At 40.6% G+C, this 21,044-nt stretch overlaps 1 protein-coding gene across 2 annotated transcripts in view; it reads left to right on the forward strand.

Annotated features, from left to right (window-relative positions):
• Window positions 1-21,044, forward strand: part of CENPF (centromere protein F) — a 50,734-nt gene that overhangs the window by 26,006 nt on the left and 3,684 nt on the right. For both annotated transcript variants that reach the window (XM_006907724.3, XM_015586211.2), the window contains exons 12-19: window positions 1,631-5,034; window positions 6,283-9,120; window positions 10,136-10,288; window positions 12,793-12,969; window positions 13,311-13,472; window positions 15,931-16,096; window positions 17,292-17,768; window positions 19,214-19,392. In XM_006907724.3, coding sequence (XP_006907786.1) covers window positions 1,631-5,034; window positions 6,283-9,120; window positions 10,136-10,288; window positions 12,793-12,969; window positions 13,311-13,472; window positions 15,931-16,096; window positions 17,292-17,768; window positions 19,214-19,392 — 7,556 coding nt within the window. The remainder of the gene's footprint in view (window positions 1-1,630; window positions 5,035-6,282; window positions 9,121-10,135; window positions 10,289-12,792; window positions 12,970-13,310; window positions 13,473-15,930; window positions 16,097-17,291; window positions 17,769-19,213; window positions 19,393-21,044) is intronic.

The raw sequence follows: 21,044 nt of genomic DNA on the forward strand, positions 1-21,044 counted from the left end.
TTGCAAAAGTAAATTGTCAGTGCTCTCTCTCGCCCCAGAGTGCTATTCTTTGTATCTCAAGTGCGTTTTTTAGTTATATCCAGACCGCTCATCTCCTCACTCATTCCCGTTTCTCTTCTAAAGGAAGTCCCCAGGTTGAATGCATGTTGTCCCATCCCTTAATGACCATTATCTTTTGATGCCTTACTTGACGAAATGATTTTATTCCGTACTTTAATGCCACAGAATTATGTTATACACACCAAATCAAATACACCATTAGTTTCACGTTCGTTCGCGTGTACCAGATGTCTTTCACTTACATTGATTTTCTTACCTGGGGTATTTGCACATCTAGGATTTCTTTTTACCTGACCTGTGGATTGTGTGTCACACTTGTCTGGGACTATTTTTGAATTCCAATCTTCCCCCAGACAGCTTTCAGTTTTCCCATAGCAGTAGGTAGGAATGTCAATCTTTCTTGAAAGAAAACCGTAGGAAAAGGGAAGCTTTGAGCGTTTTTCAGTGCTGGTCACGAGTATCATTGTTTCAGGTCCTCCTCATACACAGAGGCGATTGATAGTCCTTGTGGCCCCCTGAGAGCCCTCACTCAGTGAGTAGACTGAGGTTAACGGGGCAAACATAGGAGCTGTTTTCCACTTACTGTAACACCTGCATTTAGAATACATGCTACTTTTATCATCTGCTGTTGGGGTTCTCAACTTTTATTCTCCCTCAACACGTGAGGAATACGAAGCTTTCCCATCACTGTTGAATGAAAGCGTTGAGATTATTTTCAACTAGGTGAGACCAGTGGATAGAGGTGAGTTATTGGGCAGAAAACAAGGTGATAATGGAGTTTGAAAAAGCTTCCAGATGCTTCTCACATTCAGTGACACCACCCTTACTGTAAGGGACAGGAATGAGGGTGATATTGTTCCTTAGTTATACTCTTGTGCAGGCTCTTTTACTCTTTCGTACTTACGCCTAATCCTATGGGTTTTTGACTAAAATGGTGGAGTAGTTACTTACTTTTCTGGAAAATCAGAATCATTCCACAGTGAAGAGGGGTATTTCCATTTCATGGCTGCTTTTGTCACAGTTTTCTCTCTTTGAATAAGTATTTGAAAAGAGATAAAAAAAAGACAGGCATGCCTCAGAGAGATTGTGTTCAGTTCCAGACCACCACAATAAAGTGAGTCGTAAGCTTTCTGCTGGCGGAGGGGCTTGCCTTCAATTTAAAAAATAAAATGCAGCACCTGTGAAGCGCAATAAAGCGAAGCACGATAAACGAGGTGTGCCTGCACCCACATACATAAACACATACCAGGAAAAAGAGGAAAAGAAAGTTTCAGGTGCTTAGGAAAACAATCTCTTGGTAGTTTATACAACACTTTATTAAGCTGCTTAGAAAGAAGATGAATACATGTAATACCATCTTTAAAAAGACCATTATTTCTCATGTCTTTATGTAAATTGAGGTAATTGCCAGGTGGTCTACTTTGCAGGAGGTACGCAAGCATTAATGTCAATTTTTACAGGGCTTCTGAAGCCGTTAGTTTCTTTGGATTTTTTTTTTTTTTTTAGTTTAGAATTATAGAATAAATATTTAAAACATTGACAGTGTTATTTTTTTTTTTTTCTTTAATAGCTAAGAATACCTCTCAGGAAACCATGTTAAGAGATCTTCAAGAAAAAATCAATCAGCAAGAGAATTCCTTGACTTTGGAGAAACTGAAGCTCGCCATAGCTGATCTGGAAAAGCAGCGTGATTGTTCTCAAGACCTTCTGAAGAAGAGGGAACATCACATCGAACAACTGAGCGAAAAGTTAAGCAAAACAGAGAGAGAGTCCAAAGCTTTATTGAGTGCTTTGGAGTTAAAAAAGAAAGAATATGAAGAATTGAAAGATGAGAAAACTCTGTTTTCTCATTGGAAAAGTGAAAACGAACAACTGTTAAAGCAGATGGAATCAGACAAGGAAAGCTTGCAGAGTAAAATTAATCACTTGGAAACTTGTCTTAAGACACAGCAAATTAAAAGTAACGAATACAACGAGAGAGTAAGAATACTGGAGATTGAAAGAGAAAACCTAAACGTCGAGATGAGAAACCTTCACAATGTGATCGACAGCAGGAACGTGGAGGTAGAGACACAGAAAAAAGCTTACATAGAACTGCAGCAGAAAGCCGAGTCCTCAGATCAGAAGCATAAGAAGGAAATAGAAAATATGAGTTTGAAAGTTTCTGAGCTTACTGGGCAAGTTGAAGATCTAGAACACAAACTCCAGTTGTTATCAAGTGAAATAACGGACAAAGACCAGCGTTACCAAGACTTGCACGCTGAATGTGAGAGACTCGGGGCTCTGCTAAAATCCAAGGATTCTTTGGTGACAAACGAAGCTCTTCACAGAAGTCTTTTGGGTTTTGAACAGCAGTCCGCAATAGATAACTCCTTTGCAAATATAACTGGAGAACAAGGAAGCATGCCTTCAGAAAGGGGCGGATGCCATGTAGAAGCAGACCGAAGTCCAAAAAATTCAGCCATCTTACAAAATAGAGTCGTTTCCCTTGAGTCTTCACTAGAATCTCAAAAGCAGATGAACTCCGATCTGCAAAAGCAGTGTGAAGAGTTGGTGCAAATCAGAGGAGAAATAGAGGAAAACCTCGTCAGAGCAGAACAGATGCATCAAAGTTTTGTGGCTGAAACAAGTCAACGCATTAGTAAGTTACAAGAAGACACTTCTGTTCATCAGAATGTCCTCACTGAAACTTTAGTTGCCCTGGAGAACAAGGAACGAGAGCTGCAACTTTTGAAGGAAAAATTAGAAACTGAGCAAGCAGAGATTCAGGAATTAAAAAAGAGCAACCATTTACTTCAAGAATCTCTGAAGGAGCTACAACTTTTGTCCGAAACGCTGAGCTTGGAGAAGAAGGAAACGAGTTCCATCCTTTCTCTGACTAAAAAGGAAAACGAAGAACTGACCCACGAGAACAGGACTCTCCAGGAAATTAACGCAACCTTAAATCAAGAGAAGATGGACTTAGCCCAAAAAAGTGAGAGTTTTTCACAGTGTGTCGTTGAAAGGGAGAAATGTATTGCAGAGTTATCTAATCAGTACAAGCAAGAAAGACTTGCTTTACTACAAAGATGTGAAGAGACAGGAAATGCATTCGAGGATCTTAGTGAAAAATATAAAATAGTGCAAGAAAAGAGCTCTAAGTTAGAATGCTTGCTAAGCGAGTGCACCAGTGTTTGTGAAAATAGAAAAAATGAATTGGAACAGCTAAAGGAAACATTTGCAAGGGAACACCAAGCACTTGTAACAAAACTAGCTTTTGCTGAAGAAAGAAACCAGACTCTAAAACAAGAGTTAGGGGCTGTGCAGCAGGACCTGAGATCTGAGATTGCAGACATTCTGAACAATTCCAAGAGGGAAGCTGATGGTTTAAAGCAAGAAATTGTGACTTTAAAGGAAGAACACAGCAAGATGCAAAAGGAAGTTAATGCTTTATTACAAGAGAATGAACACCTGATGAAGTTAATGGAGATGAAACGTGAGCATCAAAATCTAGAATCGGAGCCAGCTAGTGACTCTGTGAAAGCAAGAGAGAGTGCGATAAGTAAATGTCACGTTCAACTTCCGATGGATCTTGAAGTTAAAGATACTTCTCTAGACAGTTATAATGCCCAACTGGAACAATTAGAAGCTAAGACAAGAAGTTTGGAATTAAAACTGCAGGAAAGCGAGGAGGAGAAGGAGTGCCTGCAGCACGAGTTAGAGACAATTAGAAGACAATTAGAAACTGGGACTTTCCAGCGAGATGCTCAGTCACAAGAAATGAGTGGCCTTAAAGACTGTGAAAAAGATACCGAGGAAAAGTATATTTCAGTGCTTCACGAGTTGTCAACAAGTCAGAGTGACAACACGCAGTTACAGTGCGCTCTACAAACAGCAATGAACAAGCTGAATGAGCTGGAGAAAATGTGTGAAATGCTGCAGGTCGAAAAGTTCGAACTAGTGTCTGAGCTGAATGAGTCAAGGTCAGAATGTATCACAGCAACTAGTAAAATGGCAGAAGACGTAGAGAAACTGGTCCATGAAGTTAAATTATTAAATGATGAAAACGGTCTTTGCCAAGATGAGTTAGTGAAAGAAATGCCAGAAGATAAGCCCGGTGAACAACAAAATGAAGAGAAGTCTTTGCCCTTAAATCCTTTGGATGACAGTAATTTCCATGAGCACTTGACATTGTCGAACAAAGAAGTTCAAATGCACTTTGCTGAGTTACAGGAGAAGTTCTCATCTTTACAAAGCGAACACAAAATTTTGTACGATCAGCATAGTCACATGAGCTCTAAAATGTCAGAGCTACGGTCCTACGTTGACACGTTAAAGGCTGAAAATTCCGTCTTGTCAGTGAGTCTCAGAAACTCTCAAGGTGACTTGGTAAAGGAAGGGCTGCTGGAACCCGGGGAGGGGCACTCGCTGTCACTGTCATTCTCTCGTGTGGCAGATAGCCTTAGTTTTACGAGTTTGGGAGAATCATCCTTTTACAAAGATCTTTTAGAACAGGCGGGAGAAATATCTTTTTTGAATAATTTAGAAGGGAGTGTTTCCTCAAACCAGTCTACCATAGAGGAGGTATCTTACAGCAGTCTGGAGGAGGAGGATCTGACCAAGAAAGCAATCCCATCATCCCCAAAGAACAGCGCCGAAGAACTTGAGACCCTCCGTCAGCTGTACGTGCAGTCCCTCAAGAAGCTGGAAGAGAAAATGGAAAGCCAAGAGATTATGAAAAATAAGGAAATTAAAGAGCTTGAACAGTTATTAAGCTCTGAAAGGAAAGAGTTCGACTGCCTTAGGAAGCAGCATTTGTCAGAAAATGAACAGTGGCAACAGAAGCTGACAAGCGTGACTGTGGAGATGGAGTCCAAGTTGGCGGCGGAAAAGAAACAGACGGAACACCTGTCACTGGAGCTCGAAGTAGCACGGCTCCAGCTACAAGGTCTGGACCTGAGCACTCGGTCTTTGCTTGGCACCGACATAGAAGATGTAAGTACGTGGGTTTACATGCTATTTCTCCAATTACATGCCTAGTAGTTACTCAGTAAATGTTGAGTTGAAATCAACATTGAATCTAATTTAAAATATTTCTAGGATTCAAGGACATAAAAACAAAATATACCAAAGTTTTATTATTATTATTATTTTTAAGCAAACCCGAACTTTAGGAACATGAGTAAAACTTTTGGGGGGATACATTTTGACAGTGATTACATTTAAACTATTATATAGGAAATTACTAAAGATTTTTTTAAAGTCTCCTGGAGAAAATGGTAGAATCAGAATGTCATCTTTAGGATGTGTATGTTGTACATTTTCATTCTTTGAGTTAATAAAGTACACTTAAATTAGAGCTTATGAATGGTAATGTGACATGAATTTTCATCTCTCTTGCCCTTTTCAGACTGTTTTTAATGTAAGAGTTATAGTCATGAAACTAAATATAGAAGTTTATTACATATTACTGAAACATTTTCTAACAATTTGTTCTGATACAAATCTATTGGTCGTTTAAAAAGACATTTCTTTTGTTATTGACTATGAAATTGATTACTTTTAACTCTGTCCTTCTAGTCTACCAGCTAAACTAATAATACTGTACCATCGATGAGTCTCGCTTTATTCCCTCTGTCTGCCTGTGTGAGGTCAGAAGAGCAGGTGGTGAAGTGGCAGCATTTGTAGTCACAGCAGCCGATCCCCATTTTGCAGATGAGAGGAAGGTGACATCCAGACATGCGATGTATCTAAGAATATAGATAGTAAGTGCTGTCTCTGTGCTTACGTCCTTGGGCTGGCAGTCTGGTCATGAAACCTTCCTGCCGTCTCTTATGGAAGACTATCAGAAATGCTGAAGACGGAAGCCACACATTTTATGTGGAATTTGTTAGCCTCTTTTTTGATAATCACAGAGAAACTTTACATTTAGGCTACCTCGAATATTGCTGGCAAGGAAAAAGATGCAATTTAAATGGGTCCTAGTGTAGAGGATCGAATAGCTGAAGGGTTTAGCTTTGTAATGAATACCCGGCTCAGCGCCTTGCTCACAGAAAACTCTTCCCAAATGTTCGTTTGTGTTGAGTATTCGGAAGGAGAGAGGAGACTGCGGTGGGAAATGTCTTTGAAGAGATGTGTTTAGCAGAGGCAAGAGGCTGGTTTCCGTAAAGTAATGATTAAGCCTATTCTATTTTGATTCTTCTTGAAAAATAAAATGCATCTCGTTATGTATCACAACTGCAGGATGCTCAGGGAGGAAACGACAGCTGTGACAAAGAAGAATCAGAAGAATGGACTTCGGAAACGAGAGCGAGGACACCAAAGCAGGAGGTTCGTCAGATTTGTGAGAACGGTGTTCAGCAAGACCTCAGTCTGGAGCTGGAGAAGAGAGCCGAGACGGGTGCAGTCACACTCGCAGGAGAACGTTCTAGGGAGCAGTCCCCAGATGCCAGTCATGGGACCCCAGAGGAAGACGAAGCTCAGGGCTTTTCAGAATGCACTTCTGCATCGTCACGTTCTTGTCCTAATGCTTCGGTACCTGTGGATTTTCTGGAGAATCAGGTAGCCATTCAGAATCTCCAACTGCAGGTAAAAGAGACAACAAATGAGAATTTGAGATTACTTCACATCATAGAGGAACGTGACAAAAATGTTGAAATTTTGCTAAGTGAAATTAAAGAATTAGACTCAAAACTCAATCTACAGGAAGTACAACTAACTACCAAGACTGAAACATGCACGGAACTGGGGAAAATAGTTGAGGAATTTAAAAAAGAAAAATCAGATTTAATTGAAAAATTGGAATCCTTTTCTTACGATAACCCGAAAGTAGAAAGTTCGGAAGGCCTCAACTCCAGTTTAGAAATGAGCACAGGTAAATTGTCACATGAAGTCACTGAAGATAACGTATCCAAGACGGTTGACAAATGGAGAGAGAGATTTCTCGAGATGGCAAATGAGCTGAAGAGCATCAAGTCTGAGAAGAGCAGTGTGGAGCATCACGCCCACTCTGTGGAGGCTGACTTAGAGGTGGTGCAAACAGAGAAGCTCCGTTTAGAAAAAGACAATGAAAATAAGCAGCAAGTTATAACTTGTCTTGAGGAAGAACTCTCTGTGGCCACATGTGAGAAAAACCAGCTTCGTGGAGAATTAGATACTTTGTCAAAAGAATATAAAGAACTGGATCTGATGTCTGAAAAGATGAAGGAGAAAATCCAAGAGCTCGAATCTCATCGTGAGGAGTGTCAACGTCACATTGGCGTGGTGGAAGCTGAGGTGAAGGACAAAACACAGCTCCTGCAGACTTTGTCCTCTGACGTAAGCGAGCTGTTAAAAGATAAAACTCATCTCCAGGAGCAGATGCAGAGTTTGGAAAAGGACTCACAGGCACTGTCTTCGGTCAAAAGTGAGCTGGAAAGCCAAATCGGACAATTGCATGAAGAGAAAGAATCGCTTGTAAGGGAATCCGAAAGCCTGCAAACCAAATTACATGACTTGGAACACGAAAAGCTGACAGTCGCCAAGGCCTTGGAGGCTGCACTGACAGAAAAGGGCGAGGTCGCAGTGAGGCTGAGCTCCACACAAGAGGAGGTGCGTCATCTGAGGGACGGCATTGAGAAACTGAGGGTCCGTATCGAGGCCGATGAAAAGAAGCAGCTCCACGTCCTAGAGAAACTGAAAGACAGTGAGCGTAAGAGTGATTCACTTCAGGATAAAGTTGAGAATCTTGAAAGAGAATTGCAGATGTCAGAAGAAAATCAGGAGATGGTGATCCTGGATGCGGAGAATTCCAAAGCAGAGGTGGAGAGCCTAAAAACACAAGTAGAATTGATGACCGAACGCCTGAAAGCTTTAGAATTAGACCTTGTCACGATAAAGTCCGAAAAAGGAAATCTGATGAAACAACTCCTGGAGAAACAAGGCCAGTTGTCTGAATTAGACGTGTTACTCTCTTCATTTAAAAATCTGTTAGAAGAAAAAGAGCAAGAAAAAATACAGATGAAAGGGGAATCCGAAGCCGCAGAGGAGATGCTTCAAACAGAATTGAAAGAGCTAAATGAGGCAGTGGCAGCCTTGTGTGATGACCAAGAGGCTGGCAGGGACAAAGAACAGAGCCTGGGCTCCCCAGTGCAGGTGATGCATCAGCTGAGAAGTAGCATCACAAAGCTGAAGGTCCACCTAGAAGCTGATGGAAAGAAGCAGCTCCATGCCTTAGGAAAACTGAAAGAAAGTGAGCATCAAGCAGATGTGCTTAAGGATAGAGTTGAGAACCTTGAAAGAGAACTAGAGATATCAAGAAAAAACCAGGAGCGTGCGATTCTGGAGGCTGAGAATTCCAAAGCGGAAGTGGAGACCCTAAAAGCAAGAATAGAGGAGATGGCCCCAAATCTGAGAGAGCTGGAATCAGATCTTGTCAATATAAGGACAGAAAAAGAAAATCTGACAAAAGAATTACAAAAAGAGCAAGGACGAGTATCCGAATTAGAAATACTAAATTCTTCATTTGAAAATCGATTGCAAGAAAAAGAGCAAGAAAAAGTACAGATGAAAGAAGAATCTAAAATTGCAGTGGATAGGCTTCAAACACAATTAAAAGAGCTAAATGAGAAAGTGACAGCCTTGTGTGATGACCAAGAGACCTGGAAGGTCAGAGAACAGAATCTGAGTGGTCAAGTAGATCGTCTTGAACTTGAGAAGGCTCAGTTGCTACAAAGCCTTGACGAGACCAAAAGTAATTACATTATTTTGCAATCTTCTGTGAATGGCCTCATTCAAGAACTAGAAGATGAGAAACAAAAACTAGAGAAGAAGAATGGAGAAATCAGTGAACTAAAAAATCAAGTTCAAGACCAAGAGCAGCTCGTCTCGAAACTGTCCCAGGCGGAAGGAGAGCAGCAAGTTTGGGAAAAGCACAAAGGAGAGCTGGAGAATCTGACGGTGGAACTGGAACAGAAGATCCAGGGGCTGCAGTCCAAAAACGACACTTTGCAGGACACCTTAGAAGCACTGCAGAATTCTTACAAGGATCTGGAAAAGGAGCTCGAATTGACAGAAATGCAAAAAACATCCTTCGTTGAAAAAGTAAGTGCCACATGTTGTTGTGAGGGAGGGAAAGCACTGCGTGGGTTGTGTTTCCTTCTGGATGGTGTTTGCAGTGTTGGACCATCAGAATAGTAGTAGCCTCCCCGTGCCCAGGTGAGAACCACTGCTACTGAGAGTGTAACAGGTACTAGTTGGGAGCAGAAGGGATCCTTTGTCCCGCCCTGCCTTTTTTGCCTTTAGGAGAAAGAACTATGAAAGATAGTGATATAATTGTCACCAGCAACCGTCATGGCTCCCCAGGGTGTGTTCTAAGGATCTGGTGCTTTTAGCCCCCTCTTTTGTACCTTCTCTTTGTGCAGTCCCCTGTTTCGTTAGCTGATGATTAAAGGGAAGATCTGCCACCAAGAGACTCAATTATTAATGAAAAGTTAAGTTTTTGCCCTCTACGCTTATTTAATGATCCAGGAAAGTGATTCCTTCAAATTAAAATTGTACAGGACAGATTTTAAAAGGAAAAGGGAGTATCTAGAAAATGCAATCAATCATACTTCTATTCCAAGAATTTCAAGTTTTTGCATAGCTTGCAAGAGATGGCGGTTTATGGTTGAGATGATGAGAAAACTATTCCACGCTTCTTCAACTTCAAGGAGCAAATGCAGACAATGGAGTTTTAACTGGCTTTAACTAATCGTAGGCATGTTCCTTGTGAATTAGTATGGCATTGGAGGATTAGTAGAGATCTAAGAACCGATAAAAATCTAAGACGCTGCCTCATACAGTATTCTCTGATGTTTAAGTTTAATTCAAATTAATATTTTCATGAAGGATTTGAAGACAGTAATATTATCTTTCCTTGTCATTCCTTATTGCTGTCTTTTTGCTGTGAAGAAAAGGTAAGCTCACCAGTAGGTTTTGAGAATATTAGTAAAGGGAGGATTAGCTGGGTTTTATTTTAACTGAAGGCTAAAGTGATGTCATAACTGTGTTGTATCAGAGTGATTAATTTGATCAAAACACAACCAAAAGCAGATCCTAACAAAAGATTAAATTTCAGATAAATGCAATGACTTCAAAAGAAACCGAGCTGCAGAGGGAAATACACGACATGGTACAGAAAACGACGGAGTTGAAAGAAGAATTTAGTAGGGAGAAAAATAAGCTAACTGAAGAATTAAATTTAATGGTGGAAGAAATAAAGAGCAGCAAAGTAAGTTACTCTGGGACAGATTCATCACACTCTGGGACAAATGCAGTGTTTATACTCTTGTTTGTTTTTGCAAGACCTGTAATGTACCAAACTTTTTCTTAGCTTTTGAAAAAAATAACCACCCGTGCTTATGTCATAATCGGATTTGCAGTAATCTTTACCAGCCAGTACTGTCATGAACCCAGAAGGAGTCACAAGAGGGCTCTGAACACATGAACACACCTGTCACGGAGCCCAGATACTTTTTCGTAGAAGAGGACCCTGGTATTATATTAACTCTCATCCGCAATAGATTTCATGCAGTTTTCAGTAGGCAGCTCTCCTGGTCTGCCACAGGTTACGAGCCAGAGTGTTGCGAGAGACAGACGTACTGATCTTGCTAAGAACTAACAAAATCCCCGAAAGGAAGTCCCAGTAAAACTTAGAGCGGTTTGGGGTGCTATTCTTAGGGCAGGGTTCATGTGGCAGACCGATAGCATTTGAGCTGCCACTCACCACTGTTCCTACAGCCTCCCTCTCTCCTGCATCTCAACTCCGAGTCCCAGGTAGTAGCTACCGTGCATGCAGAGCTGGCAGGTACAATGAAACCTTTGCCAAACCCCGTTAAATGGTAAACATTCCTGTACCCATCTAGTCCTCTGGCAGCTTCATCCCTAAGTAATGCTTAGAAAAGGATGGCAAAGTATAGTTGTGATTCTGACCCGGAGTACTCTCTAAAAGTTGAAATGATATTTGTAATAGCCTTTATAAGAAGTTGGGGAAATTTGTACTTTTCTTTAAAAGTTTTGGCATTTAATCTCAGCAACTGACTAAAGGAATTTTCCAGCAATGCTTTGCAGGAGTTCCTATGGATGTATTGCATCTGCTGAAATCTTTGGTACTGAGCGGCTTGGGACTATCCCAAGTATGTTATTTATATTTCATTTATAGGTTTTACTAAAAAGAAAAGCTAGGTATTCAGCCTCAAGTTTATGCATACGAGTGTGTTAGTTTGCAATAGCCTTATTCATTCATACATTCATTCATTCTGCAAATAATAAGCACTACTGAGGTCGGGGATAGAATGTTGAACGTAGCTATCCTGTGGTTCTCGTACTCACGTGCTTATAGTCTAGACACACAATAAATCAGTACATAGAAAACAAAATAATAAACTGTTAAGTGCTATAAAGGAAACAAATAAGAATCTTTGCTGCGGAAGTGGGGTGTGGAGGAAGGCAATGACCTGATTTAGATAGGGCAGTCAGAATGCCACCTGCAGGATGAGGAGTCAGCCCTGCAGAGGACTGGGTAGGGGGCGAAGGCTTCTGGGTCTGAAGGCAGCATGGTAAAGCCATTGAGCTTGGAAAGACCTTTGGTTTTTGTTTGTTTTTTGTTTTGTTTTAAGAACTTGCAAGGAAGCCATTGTGGCTGGAATTAGATGGACAATGATATGAGAAGACATCGGAGAGGAAGAAAGGCCATGGTAAAGTGTCAGAATAAAATCTAACGCGATACAAATACATGAGGCTGGAGCCGAAAGATTTGAGGTGGATACATTCATTTGGCTCGCCCAGAATAGAGGTCATATTTAAAAATTAGGGGAGTGGTAGAAAATACAGAGAAGAGAAGGTGGCTCAGGGCCGAGCCCAGAGGTCCTGCAGTTTGCAGGGTGAGATGGAGGAGCACGAGCCAGCAGGGACGGTGAGAAGACATGAGGCAAACCAGGGGAGCATTGCGTCCTAGAAGCCAAGAGCGGGGGCCACCTCCAGACGGAAGGAGTGGTCAGCAGCCTCAGATCCTACTTAGAGGTCAGGTGAGATGAGGACTGAGGAGTGCTCCTCGGATTTGCAGCATAGGGGTTGGTGATGCCATGAAAAACGATTTCAGAAGGAGTTGGCAGAAATCAGGCTAGACTGGGCTGAATGCATGGGAAATGAGGAAGTGGACACAGCACGTATATAGATACAAGTGGAAACAGCCATTTGGGATCACGCATTGAGAAGGCAGATGGCTCCAGGCCTGGGCTTCTGCCCGTCCTGCACAGTGAAGGGAGAGCGGGGCAAAGAGTTGAGGGCCTTTGGAGAAAATCCTTAAAGAGGTACAACATGGAATCTAAGCTGGTCTAGGAAGAAAATGTTCTGTCTGGGGTTTTGAATGTGAAGGTCGTTCGTGGTGGTGGTGATGAGGTCCAGGAATGTTTGCACCGGAAATACTTAAACAAGGAGCCTGGTAGCCTAGGAGGGTGCGGCCCCAGAGTGATTTAGTTGAATGTGAGGTTTCAGAGATTCTGTGGTCCCAGCGGATGTGACTTTGGGGATGGCTAGGCTGGAGCAGAGGAAATTGTCACTGGAGATGACGTCGCAATTTAAAGTGAGTACATTGCTGAGGATTATAGCACTATTCCGTATAGATATTTGTCTTGCCTATAAACAATTTTTTCCCCCTCAGGACTCAGTATTTCCTAAAGAGATAGATCCAGGTTCATAATGATGTTCCCATGATTTTATTACTTTTCTCATTAGGGTCAACTAGAGCAGTTCATGCTAGAAAATAGTGAATTGAAAAAGAGCTTGGATTGCGTACACAAAGACCAGACGGAAAAGCAAGAGAAGATGAGAGAAGAAATAGCCGAATATCAGCTACAGCTTCAGGAAGCTGAAAAGAAGCACCAGGCTTTGCTTCTCGATACAAACAAACAGGTGAAACGTGTGGTTTGGTTCCTGGGGGAGCTGGGGAATGTGTGTTGATGGTGGTAACGAGGCAGTTTTTGCAAGAAGGTCAAAGTTCTGCATTATTATTATGCTGTATGATCTTAGAAAGGGTCCAGTCATATTAACCTCACTGTCTGTCCCCTAGTTACCCGCACCTATGTCATTTTATGACTTAATTTAAAAAATACATTTCCATCTTGAAGTAGAATAGTAGGAGAGTCTCAAAGACCATTTGAAATGGTCCTGGGAACAACTTTTATTTTTTGTTTGTATTCCTTACAATGTTTTTAGCTGAGCCTCCTGGCTAAAGGAATATTTTTCTACCCTAGCATGAAATGGAAATCCAGACATACCGAGAGAAATTGACTTCTAAGGAAGAATGCCTCAGCTCGCAGAAAGTGGAGTTGGACCTGCTAAAGTCCAGTAAAGAAGAACTCAATAATTCTTTGAAAGCAACCACTGAGCTTTTAGAAGAATTGAGGAAAACCAAGGTATGTTTACCTCTCATTACTTCATGGCCTAGAATGGCTTATTCCGAATAATAGTGGTTTTAATGGTATTGGCTTATGAGCTTCTATTTTAATTTTAATGAAAAAGTTTTTTGTAATCATAAATAGTATTCATCAATTCTCTGCTGAGTTATTTTTGAAAATCAGTGGATGGATGGCCTGCAGTCTCAGAGCTTGAATAAACTTTACTCATTGCTTAGTGAATCTTCTCACCCTGAAGGATGTTAAAGACCTCTCGAGATGGCCATGAAGGTCAAGCCAATAATGGATCAGGGCAGGCCCCTCAGCTGTAAATAATAATTGGGTGGATAATTCCAAAGTCTCACTTACCTGGTCTCCAGGTTCATTGCTGTCACCAGACCCACGTCCCTGTGGCTCACAGGGAGATCGAGGTGTGGCAGAGCACTTGGTCAGGACACACACATGCATGTTCCCATCTCTCCACACAAGGGTCACGAAACATTTTCCTTTAAGGAAAAGAAGGTGAACCCTAATCTCAGGGTTTTTGGACTGTGGATGGTGCTACAGCACTTGTACTTGGAAAGGGAGGCTGTTTTGATTCCTACGGATATTTTTCATAAAATGAATACCATCCACAATGTGTAATAATGAACCTGGAAAATAAATATCTTCCAATAAAAGTCTTTTCTTATAAGGTGAATTAAATTTTTAAAGCCATGATATTAATTGTATATTGAATATGTTCAAACAGGAAACTATAAGTATAACCTTATTCTATTTATAGCTCTTCTGCAATTATCAAGGTAAAGAAAATATACCCATAAAATACTAACTAATAAAATTCAAAATAACATTAATGATCAATTATGTTCTGCTACTACAAAATGAGAGATACTAAGTTTAATAGAAAGAAAGCTCTACTTTTTTATTTACTCATTTTCTGCCTTTTTAATCTTTGACAGTTCACTGGACAATGTCTATATATATATATGTATATATACACACACACACACATACATATACATATATACACAAATTTTATATACATATAAGATTTAAATTTATACATCTATTTATGCTATTTATGTATTTTTGTATATGTGTAAATACTATGTACAAAATGGTGAATTGTTGAATCTGTTTTCAGATTGCACGTAATTTTAATGAGGTGCCACTTGATAAGTGTTGTTGAAATGAATTAAATTTCTAATCCAATTATGGCTGGAAACAAATAGAAAATTTCAAAAGTGCAAATTTACTGCAATATTACTAATATATTATTTCAAGATGATATATATCAGAGAACAAATCACTGGCAACGTGAATATGATGCTCATGTTTTTTTTAAAAATCGTTTGGTTTGCCTTCATATGTTCACAATCTCTTACCAGAAGCCCTTAGAGCTAGATTGTTTTAGAATTATGCATTTTGAAAGATATTACATAATTCAGTGCATATGTCACATATTATATAATATCCCAGCAGGATCTGGGGTAATACTTCATACGAATTCATATTTCTATATCAAAATGTATGAATATTCTCACAAGGTGGGATAAAGACTGTAAATACTTTCACATACGTCCAGGTCAAGTTTTGCTTCTAAATCATTTGCCGAGCTTTTTCGATTTTATAATTGTGGTTAAGGAACCATGAGCTTGTTCTACTAGGAAGTACATGATGCCACAATTCTCCCAACATTGTATGTATTTTCTATTTCAATTACTTGTAAAATTAAAATTTGTATTATGAGCCATAATATCGTTTAGCTTTTACTTGGTGTGACTAAGATGAATGTCATCTTAGATAATGGAATTTTGCAACAGCAGAAGATTACAAATGTGAACATAATTGTCTCATAAGAATTTTTGACCCATCAAGAATATGTCTATGGATGAGAATATACAATGAGTTAAAGACAGTCTCTTCAATAAATGGTGTTGGGAGAACTGGACAAATACATGCGAAAAAATGAAACTAGACCATTTACTTACACCATATACAAAAATAAACTCAGCATGGATTAAAGACTTAAATATAAGACCCAAACCCATAAAATTCCTAGAAGAAAATAACGGGCAGCAAACTCTTTGACATCGCTCTTAGTCAAGTTTTTTGGGATATGTCCACTCTGGCAGGGGAAACGAAAGAAAAAATAAATGGGACTACATTAAACTAAAAAGTTTTACACAGCAAAGGAAACTATCAACAAAATGAAAAGACAACCTACCAAATGGGAGAAGATATTCTCCAATGATATATCTAATAAGGGTTTAATATCCAAAATTTATAAAGAACTTGTACAACTCAACACCAAAAACTGAACAATCTAATTAAAAATGGGCAGAGGACCTAAATAGGCATTTCTGCAAAGCGGACATACAGATGGCCAAGTGCCAGGTAGACACTAGACTTATGGGGTTTTTTTTCTTTTGAACATTGCAATTCAGGGTTTTAAATTTAAGGTTCTGTTTTATAGATGGACAATCTAAAACACGTAAATCAGCTGAAGAAGGAAAATGAGCGTGCCCAGGGGAAAATAAAGTTGTTGATTAAATCCTGTAAACAGCTGGAAGAAGAAAAGGAAATGCTGCAGAAAGAGCTCTCTCACCTTGAAGAAGCTGCACAAGAGAAACAGAAAACAGGTGGGTGTCACCTGGGCACATCAATGCGTCAAACCGTTTTCCACCAGTGAAATCCTGGTGTGTCTGCGCAGGAAGTGTTTTCATACTCTGTTCTGTTATGGCATGCTGATTTTCGGCAGCTATCCATTTTCTAGTTTCTGAATTTTGTGCTCAGCTTGAGGTCATTAATATGATTCAGAATGAAACGTACATTTTAAAATAGAACGATCACATTTTCTGTTCTGTAAAACATACAAGAAATTGGCAGCGCCGTTTGCTAACGAGCCGTTCTGAGAAGAGGTTTTCGTGTGGATGTCCCCATCCTTATAGTTCCTGTGTCAAAGACAGATTGGCGTCTCAGCTGTTATTAGTACTTTACAAACAGCTGATTCTGGTTTTCTTGGCGTGTTCTTGTGGGTCAACTAAATGGAAGCATTAGGGGGCTATATTTTGGAGTGTGAAGGTTAAATAAAAGAGAAAAGAAATGACAACTGTCCTTGTCACTTTTCTACACTTATGCCCCCAGAGTGGAATGCTCTTAACACGTGGAGAGATGATGCGAGCATTGCATGAGCGGCCCTCTGGACGTGGCCCCGTGGGTCGGGGTGGGGCAGTCAGTGGTATAGAGAACTCGGGGTCTACAGGGAGTTTTTCTAGTGGATTTAATGCCAGTCATGGCAACTGCAATTTGACCCACTTTACAGCGTCCCCCAAGCTTTTGTCCATCAGACCCTCCATTGCATCCGAATGGTTTTCAGAGCTTTTTCGGAGTTAACCTTGTCACTGGCCCCCATCTGTCTCCCAAAGCCATTAGATAGAGACTTCATATTCTTTGCCTACTTTTATTGTTCATTCACTTATGATGGAAATAATGGGCAGGGGAAAATAGGAGATGTGCTCAATTAATTCATTTGCTCTCATATGAATAACGATAAGAAAGTTTGATGGGTTGGTCGAAATACGAGTTTGAGACTCTGGCAGATTTTATTTAAGCTGTCCTAATAAGAAAGAGTTAGTTATGTAATTAAGTAGAACACGTACTTGATATGGTCCCTCCCAAACAAGAGTTGTTTGAACGATAAGAACATGTAGAGATATATCTCCCCAACTTTGCCAAACGAAGTCCAAGGACAAGTCTAAGGTTTTCTGCTTTACAATGCCCAGTGTCAACTAGAGAAGTGTCAAGTGACAGGCTGTGTCGCTTTGTTTTTGACAGGTACTGTTGTGGATGCCAGTGTAGATGAATTAATGACCGAGGTGAAAGAACTGAAAGAAACCCTTGAAGAAAAAAGCAAGGAGGCGGACGAATACTTGGATAAGTACTGTTCCCTGCTCATAAGCCATGAGAAGTTGGAGCGAGCCAAAGAGATGTTAGAAACACAAGTTGCTCGTCTGAGTTCACGACCATCCAAACTCAATCTCCAGAGTTCTCCTTCGCTAAATTCAGTTGTTCCGGGACCATCCCCAGTCCCTTCTGTTCCTGAGAAGAAGTTATCATCCGGCCAAAATAAAGGCTCAGGCAAAAGGCAGAGGTCCAGTGGGATTCGCGAGAACGGAGGAGGAACAGCGTCTTCTACACCGGAGACGTTTTCTAAAAAAAGCAAGAAAGTGGTCAAAAGTGGTATTCACCCTACAGAGGATGCAGAAGACACCGAGTTTGAGCCTGAGGGGCTTCCGGAAGTTGTAAAGAAAGGTACGCATCATTTAAAAACAGAATTAGTTGTGCTCTTTTGAAAGTCCACGTAAAAAATTCATACGCAGAAAGGTAGAACCATTTGGATTTGAAGTTATTGTGCAAGACCGAGCTGCAGAAGCAGCAGCCTCCTTTTAGATTGGTGAGGTATACTTCCTTCGTCATGAGAGAATGACTAGCATCTAATTACTCATGTCACACTACAAAAAGTGCTGGTAGATTTGAAAAATGACTGTCAAAAACCTGTTTAGAATTTGATATTTCTGTGCTGAAAAATCTCCAAATCTAGGTCACCCTTCAAGCTTTCCTGTCTTTGGTCGTGTCCCCCCACCCAGGAACTGGTTGAGCTGGAGGGTGGGCTCGATGATGCTGGCCCCTGGCTGGAGCCACTTACTACCTCCTTTTTAAAAACCTCAGTGGTCTTCCAAGTCTGGCCCGGGGACTGGGGCCAGTCTAGGAACCGTTGGTTCCTGGTTTATGACCAAAAAAAAAAAAGGTCCAGAAATCAAGAATGAGAGTTTAAAGTCTTCATAGCAATTCGACAATGTCAGAACATCCAAGCACATGATTATTTTTCTACTGATTCATTTTCATCGTGTTATACAATAGTATCATTCCATTCTATAGCAGGTTAGAAATTACTCCCAACACTCCCATCCCCCTCCCCCAAAATGGTCAAAACTGGTTCTTCGCCACCGATGGTTTAAGAAACACTGATCTGAGTAATTCTAGTTCTTAGGAAATCTAGCCCCCAAATAGTTAGCTCTTTCTCATTACTGTTTATTTGTAGTTAAAGGGTTAAAAACAAAACGTTAACACTGGTTTAGTTAGCTGTTAATAAAGCTGCTCTGAGGTGTGAGACTCTGTCTTGTGTCCTCGGGATTGACTTCCTTCTCTTGCTCATCACAAGCCATGTCAATTCCGTCTGTGGGAGGAGATGGTCACATCCCTCTCCCCTCTTGGTCTGCATGAGAGTCACCTGAGCTAGCTATTACCATCTTACATTTCCCCCATTTCAACAAGAGCTGGCCTTCCTTTTTTATTTTTCCTTTCCGCTTTACCCTCCTTTCCCAACCCCTTCCTCCCATCCCCCAATCCAAATTTTACAGGCGGGCCTGCTGGGGTTTTCTACAGATCTTAGAAAAATACGACTTAAGACATCCAAATAGAAGAAGCAGGGAACATTTTTTTCTTTTTAATGTTATTTTCCCTTTCTTCTCCCATTTGTGGTTTTTTTTTTTATATTTCTAATAAGAGGAAATCTGTTAGTTATTATTCAATTTGACAACTCCCAGGGGAACTGTGAAGTTAATTCCTGTCCACCGTGGCTAGAGAAAGCATTTTTGGGTTACACTTACCTGTTAAAACTTTGCCTAATGAGTATCATTTCCACTGTAGATAAAATTGGAACTAGCAGGGTTGACAGGCAGCTTTTTTGCCCTCAGGGTTTGCTGATATCCCAACGGGAAAGACGAGCCCATACGTCCTGCGAAGAACCACCATGGCAACTAGGACCAGCCCCCGCCTTGCTGCACAGAAGTTAGCACTGTCCCCACTAAGTCTCCATAAAGAAAATCACGCCGAGACCTCCAAACCAACAGCTGGTGGCAGCAGATCCCAAAAGGTAAGCTCCTGTGAACGCGTTATCCACATTTTGCAATCCAGGAAATGACAGCGTTATCTGGGGCTGGTGTTTGCTGCTGCGCCCTCTGACTCAGAAGCTTTTTAAAGTCTGTCCTTCTTCTCTGTGCAGTATAAATAAGTCAGTAGTGAGTGACTGAGGGTAAGCACGACATTATCCTGCTGCTCAGTCTCATCCTTGACCCAGCAGGCCACTTATAAAGAGTTCAATGGGAAATGGCATTGTTAGATCAGAACTCCAAGGACTTGGAAGAAAGTTTCAAGCATTACATCTGAAGAATTTGAAGAGGTAGTTTTTCCTTTGGCACCGGCATTGGTCATTATTGTGTTGTGCTTTTTCCTCACCCGTCTGCCCCACCATCTGTCAATTCTTCGTCTTTTATCACTCCTTTACTTTCTATAGAAAGCATATATTTCAGTGGACGTCTAATGCCAGGAGCTCTGTTTATGGGTTTTGCTATTTTGATTGCTGAGGGCAGGGCTTGGACCTTAGTGATCTCTATGTACCTTGTAAACAGCCCAGTAAGTTATTTACAGCAGAGATTTGCTAAACAAATCTTTGTTTCATTACTATAATCCACACCAGCAGCTGCCATTATGTATGCAAAGTGTATGCATTTTATGGAACTCTCACTCTTAAGTGTTATGAAAAGATGAAGAAAATAAGCCTCAAAGATTTAACCTGCCCAGAGTTAATGCCAGCTCTCTCTCAACACCATAGTCTTGCTTTTTTTTTTTTTTTTTTTTTTTTTCAGTGTTTTACAAACTAGGGATCACAGCAATATTGTTGGAAGTTGCTGGAATAGCTTCAAGAATTTTGAAACTTTTGTGATTTTTGCTTCCTTGTCATAGTTTGATTAAGTATGCAGTTTGATTTCTTGAACCAGCAAATGAAGCTTTGAAAGTGGAGTAACCCCTAGTTGTGTAAGGTAATAATTCTTAATTGAGCAGGCATCCTCCTCATTAGGATTTTGGATGTCAAAATACACTGACACTGGTGATTAGTTGCATCAAAACAAGAACATATTTGCAGATTTGTTTGTTATGTTGATGTACAAGAACTTTAAGAATTAAAGAATTTATACCTAGTATTAAGTTGGTTCATAACTTACAACAGAGGTGACAAAGAAGGGTCTGAAATTTTCTTTCACTCATTAAAATGGACTCTCATCCCTTACTTATATTAGAAATATTCTGCCATTTTGTGCAAACTGTTCCCCTCCCCCATCAATTAGCCTCACCCCTCCTTCTTTCCTTCTGTGTCTCTGTGTCTCTGTCTCTCTCTCTGTCTCTCTCTCTCTCTCTCTCTCTCTCTCTCTCACACACACACACACACACACACACACACACACACACACACACACACGCACATACTTTTCACACTGGGAATGACAGAACACTGAAGAGGGTATGCTGGAGTAGGTCCTGTGACCATAAAAACAGCATCTTTTCCATAAAGCAACTAACGAGCGCCCCTAAAGAGGGAAGCTTCTGAGCTTGACGGAAACAATTATCCACAAGTTAACCCCTGACCTGAGACCCAGGAGGAGTCAGGTTCAGGTTCTGGTGTGGGCCAGGCCTTCGCCTCAGGCAGGTGACTGGGAGCTGCTTCTTACTCCTCAGTACAGACTAATG

Source organism: Pteropus alecto, unplaced genomic scaffold (assembly GCF_000325575.1).
Source record: "Pteropus alecto unplaced genomic scaffold, ASM32557v1 scaffold101, whole genome shotgun sequence".
NCBI lineage: Eukaryota > Metazoa > Chordata > Mammalia > Chiroptera > Pteropodidae > Pteropus > Pteropus alecto.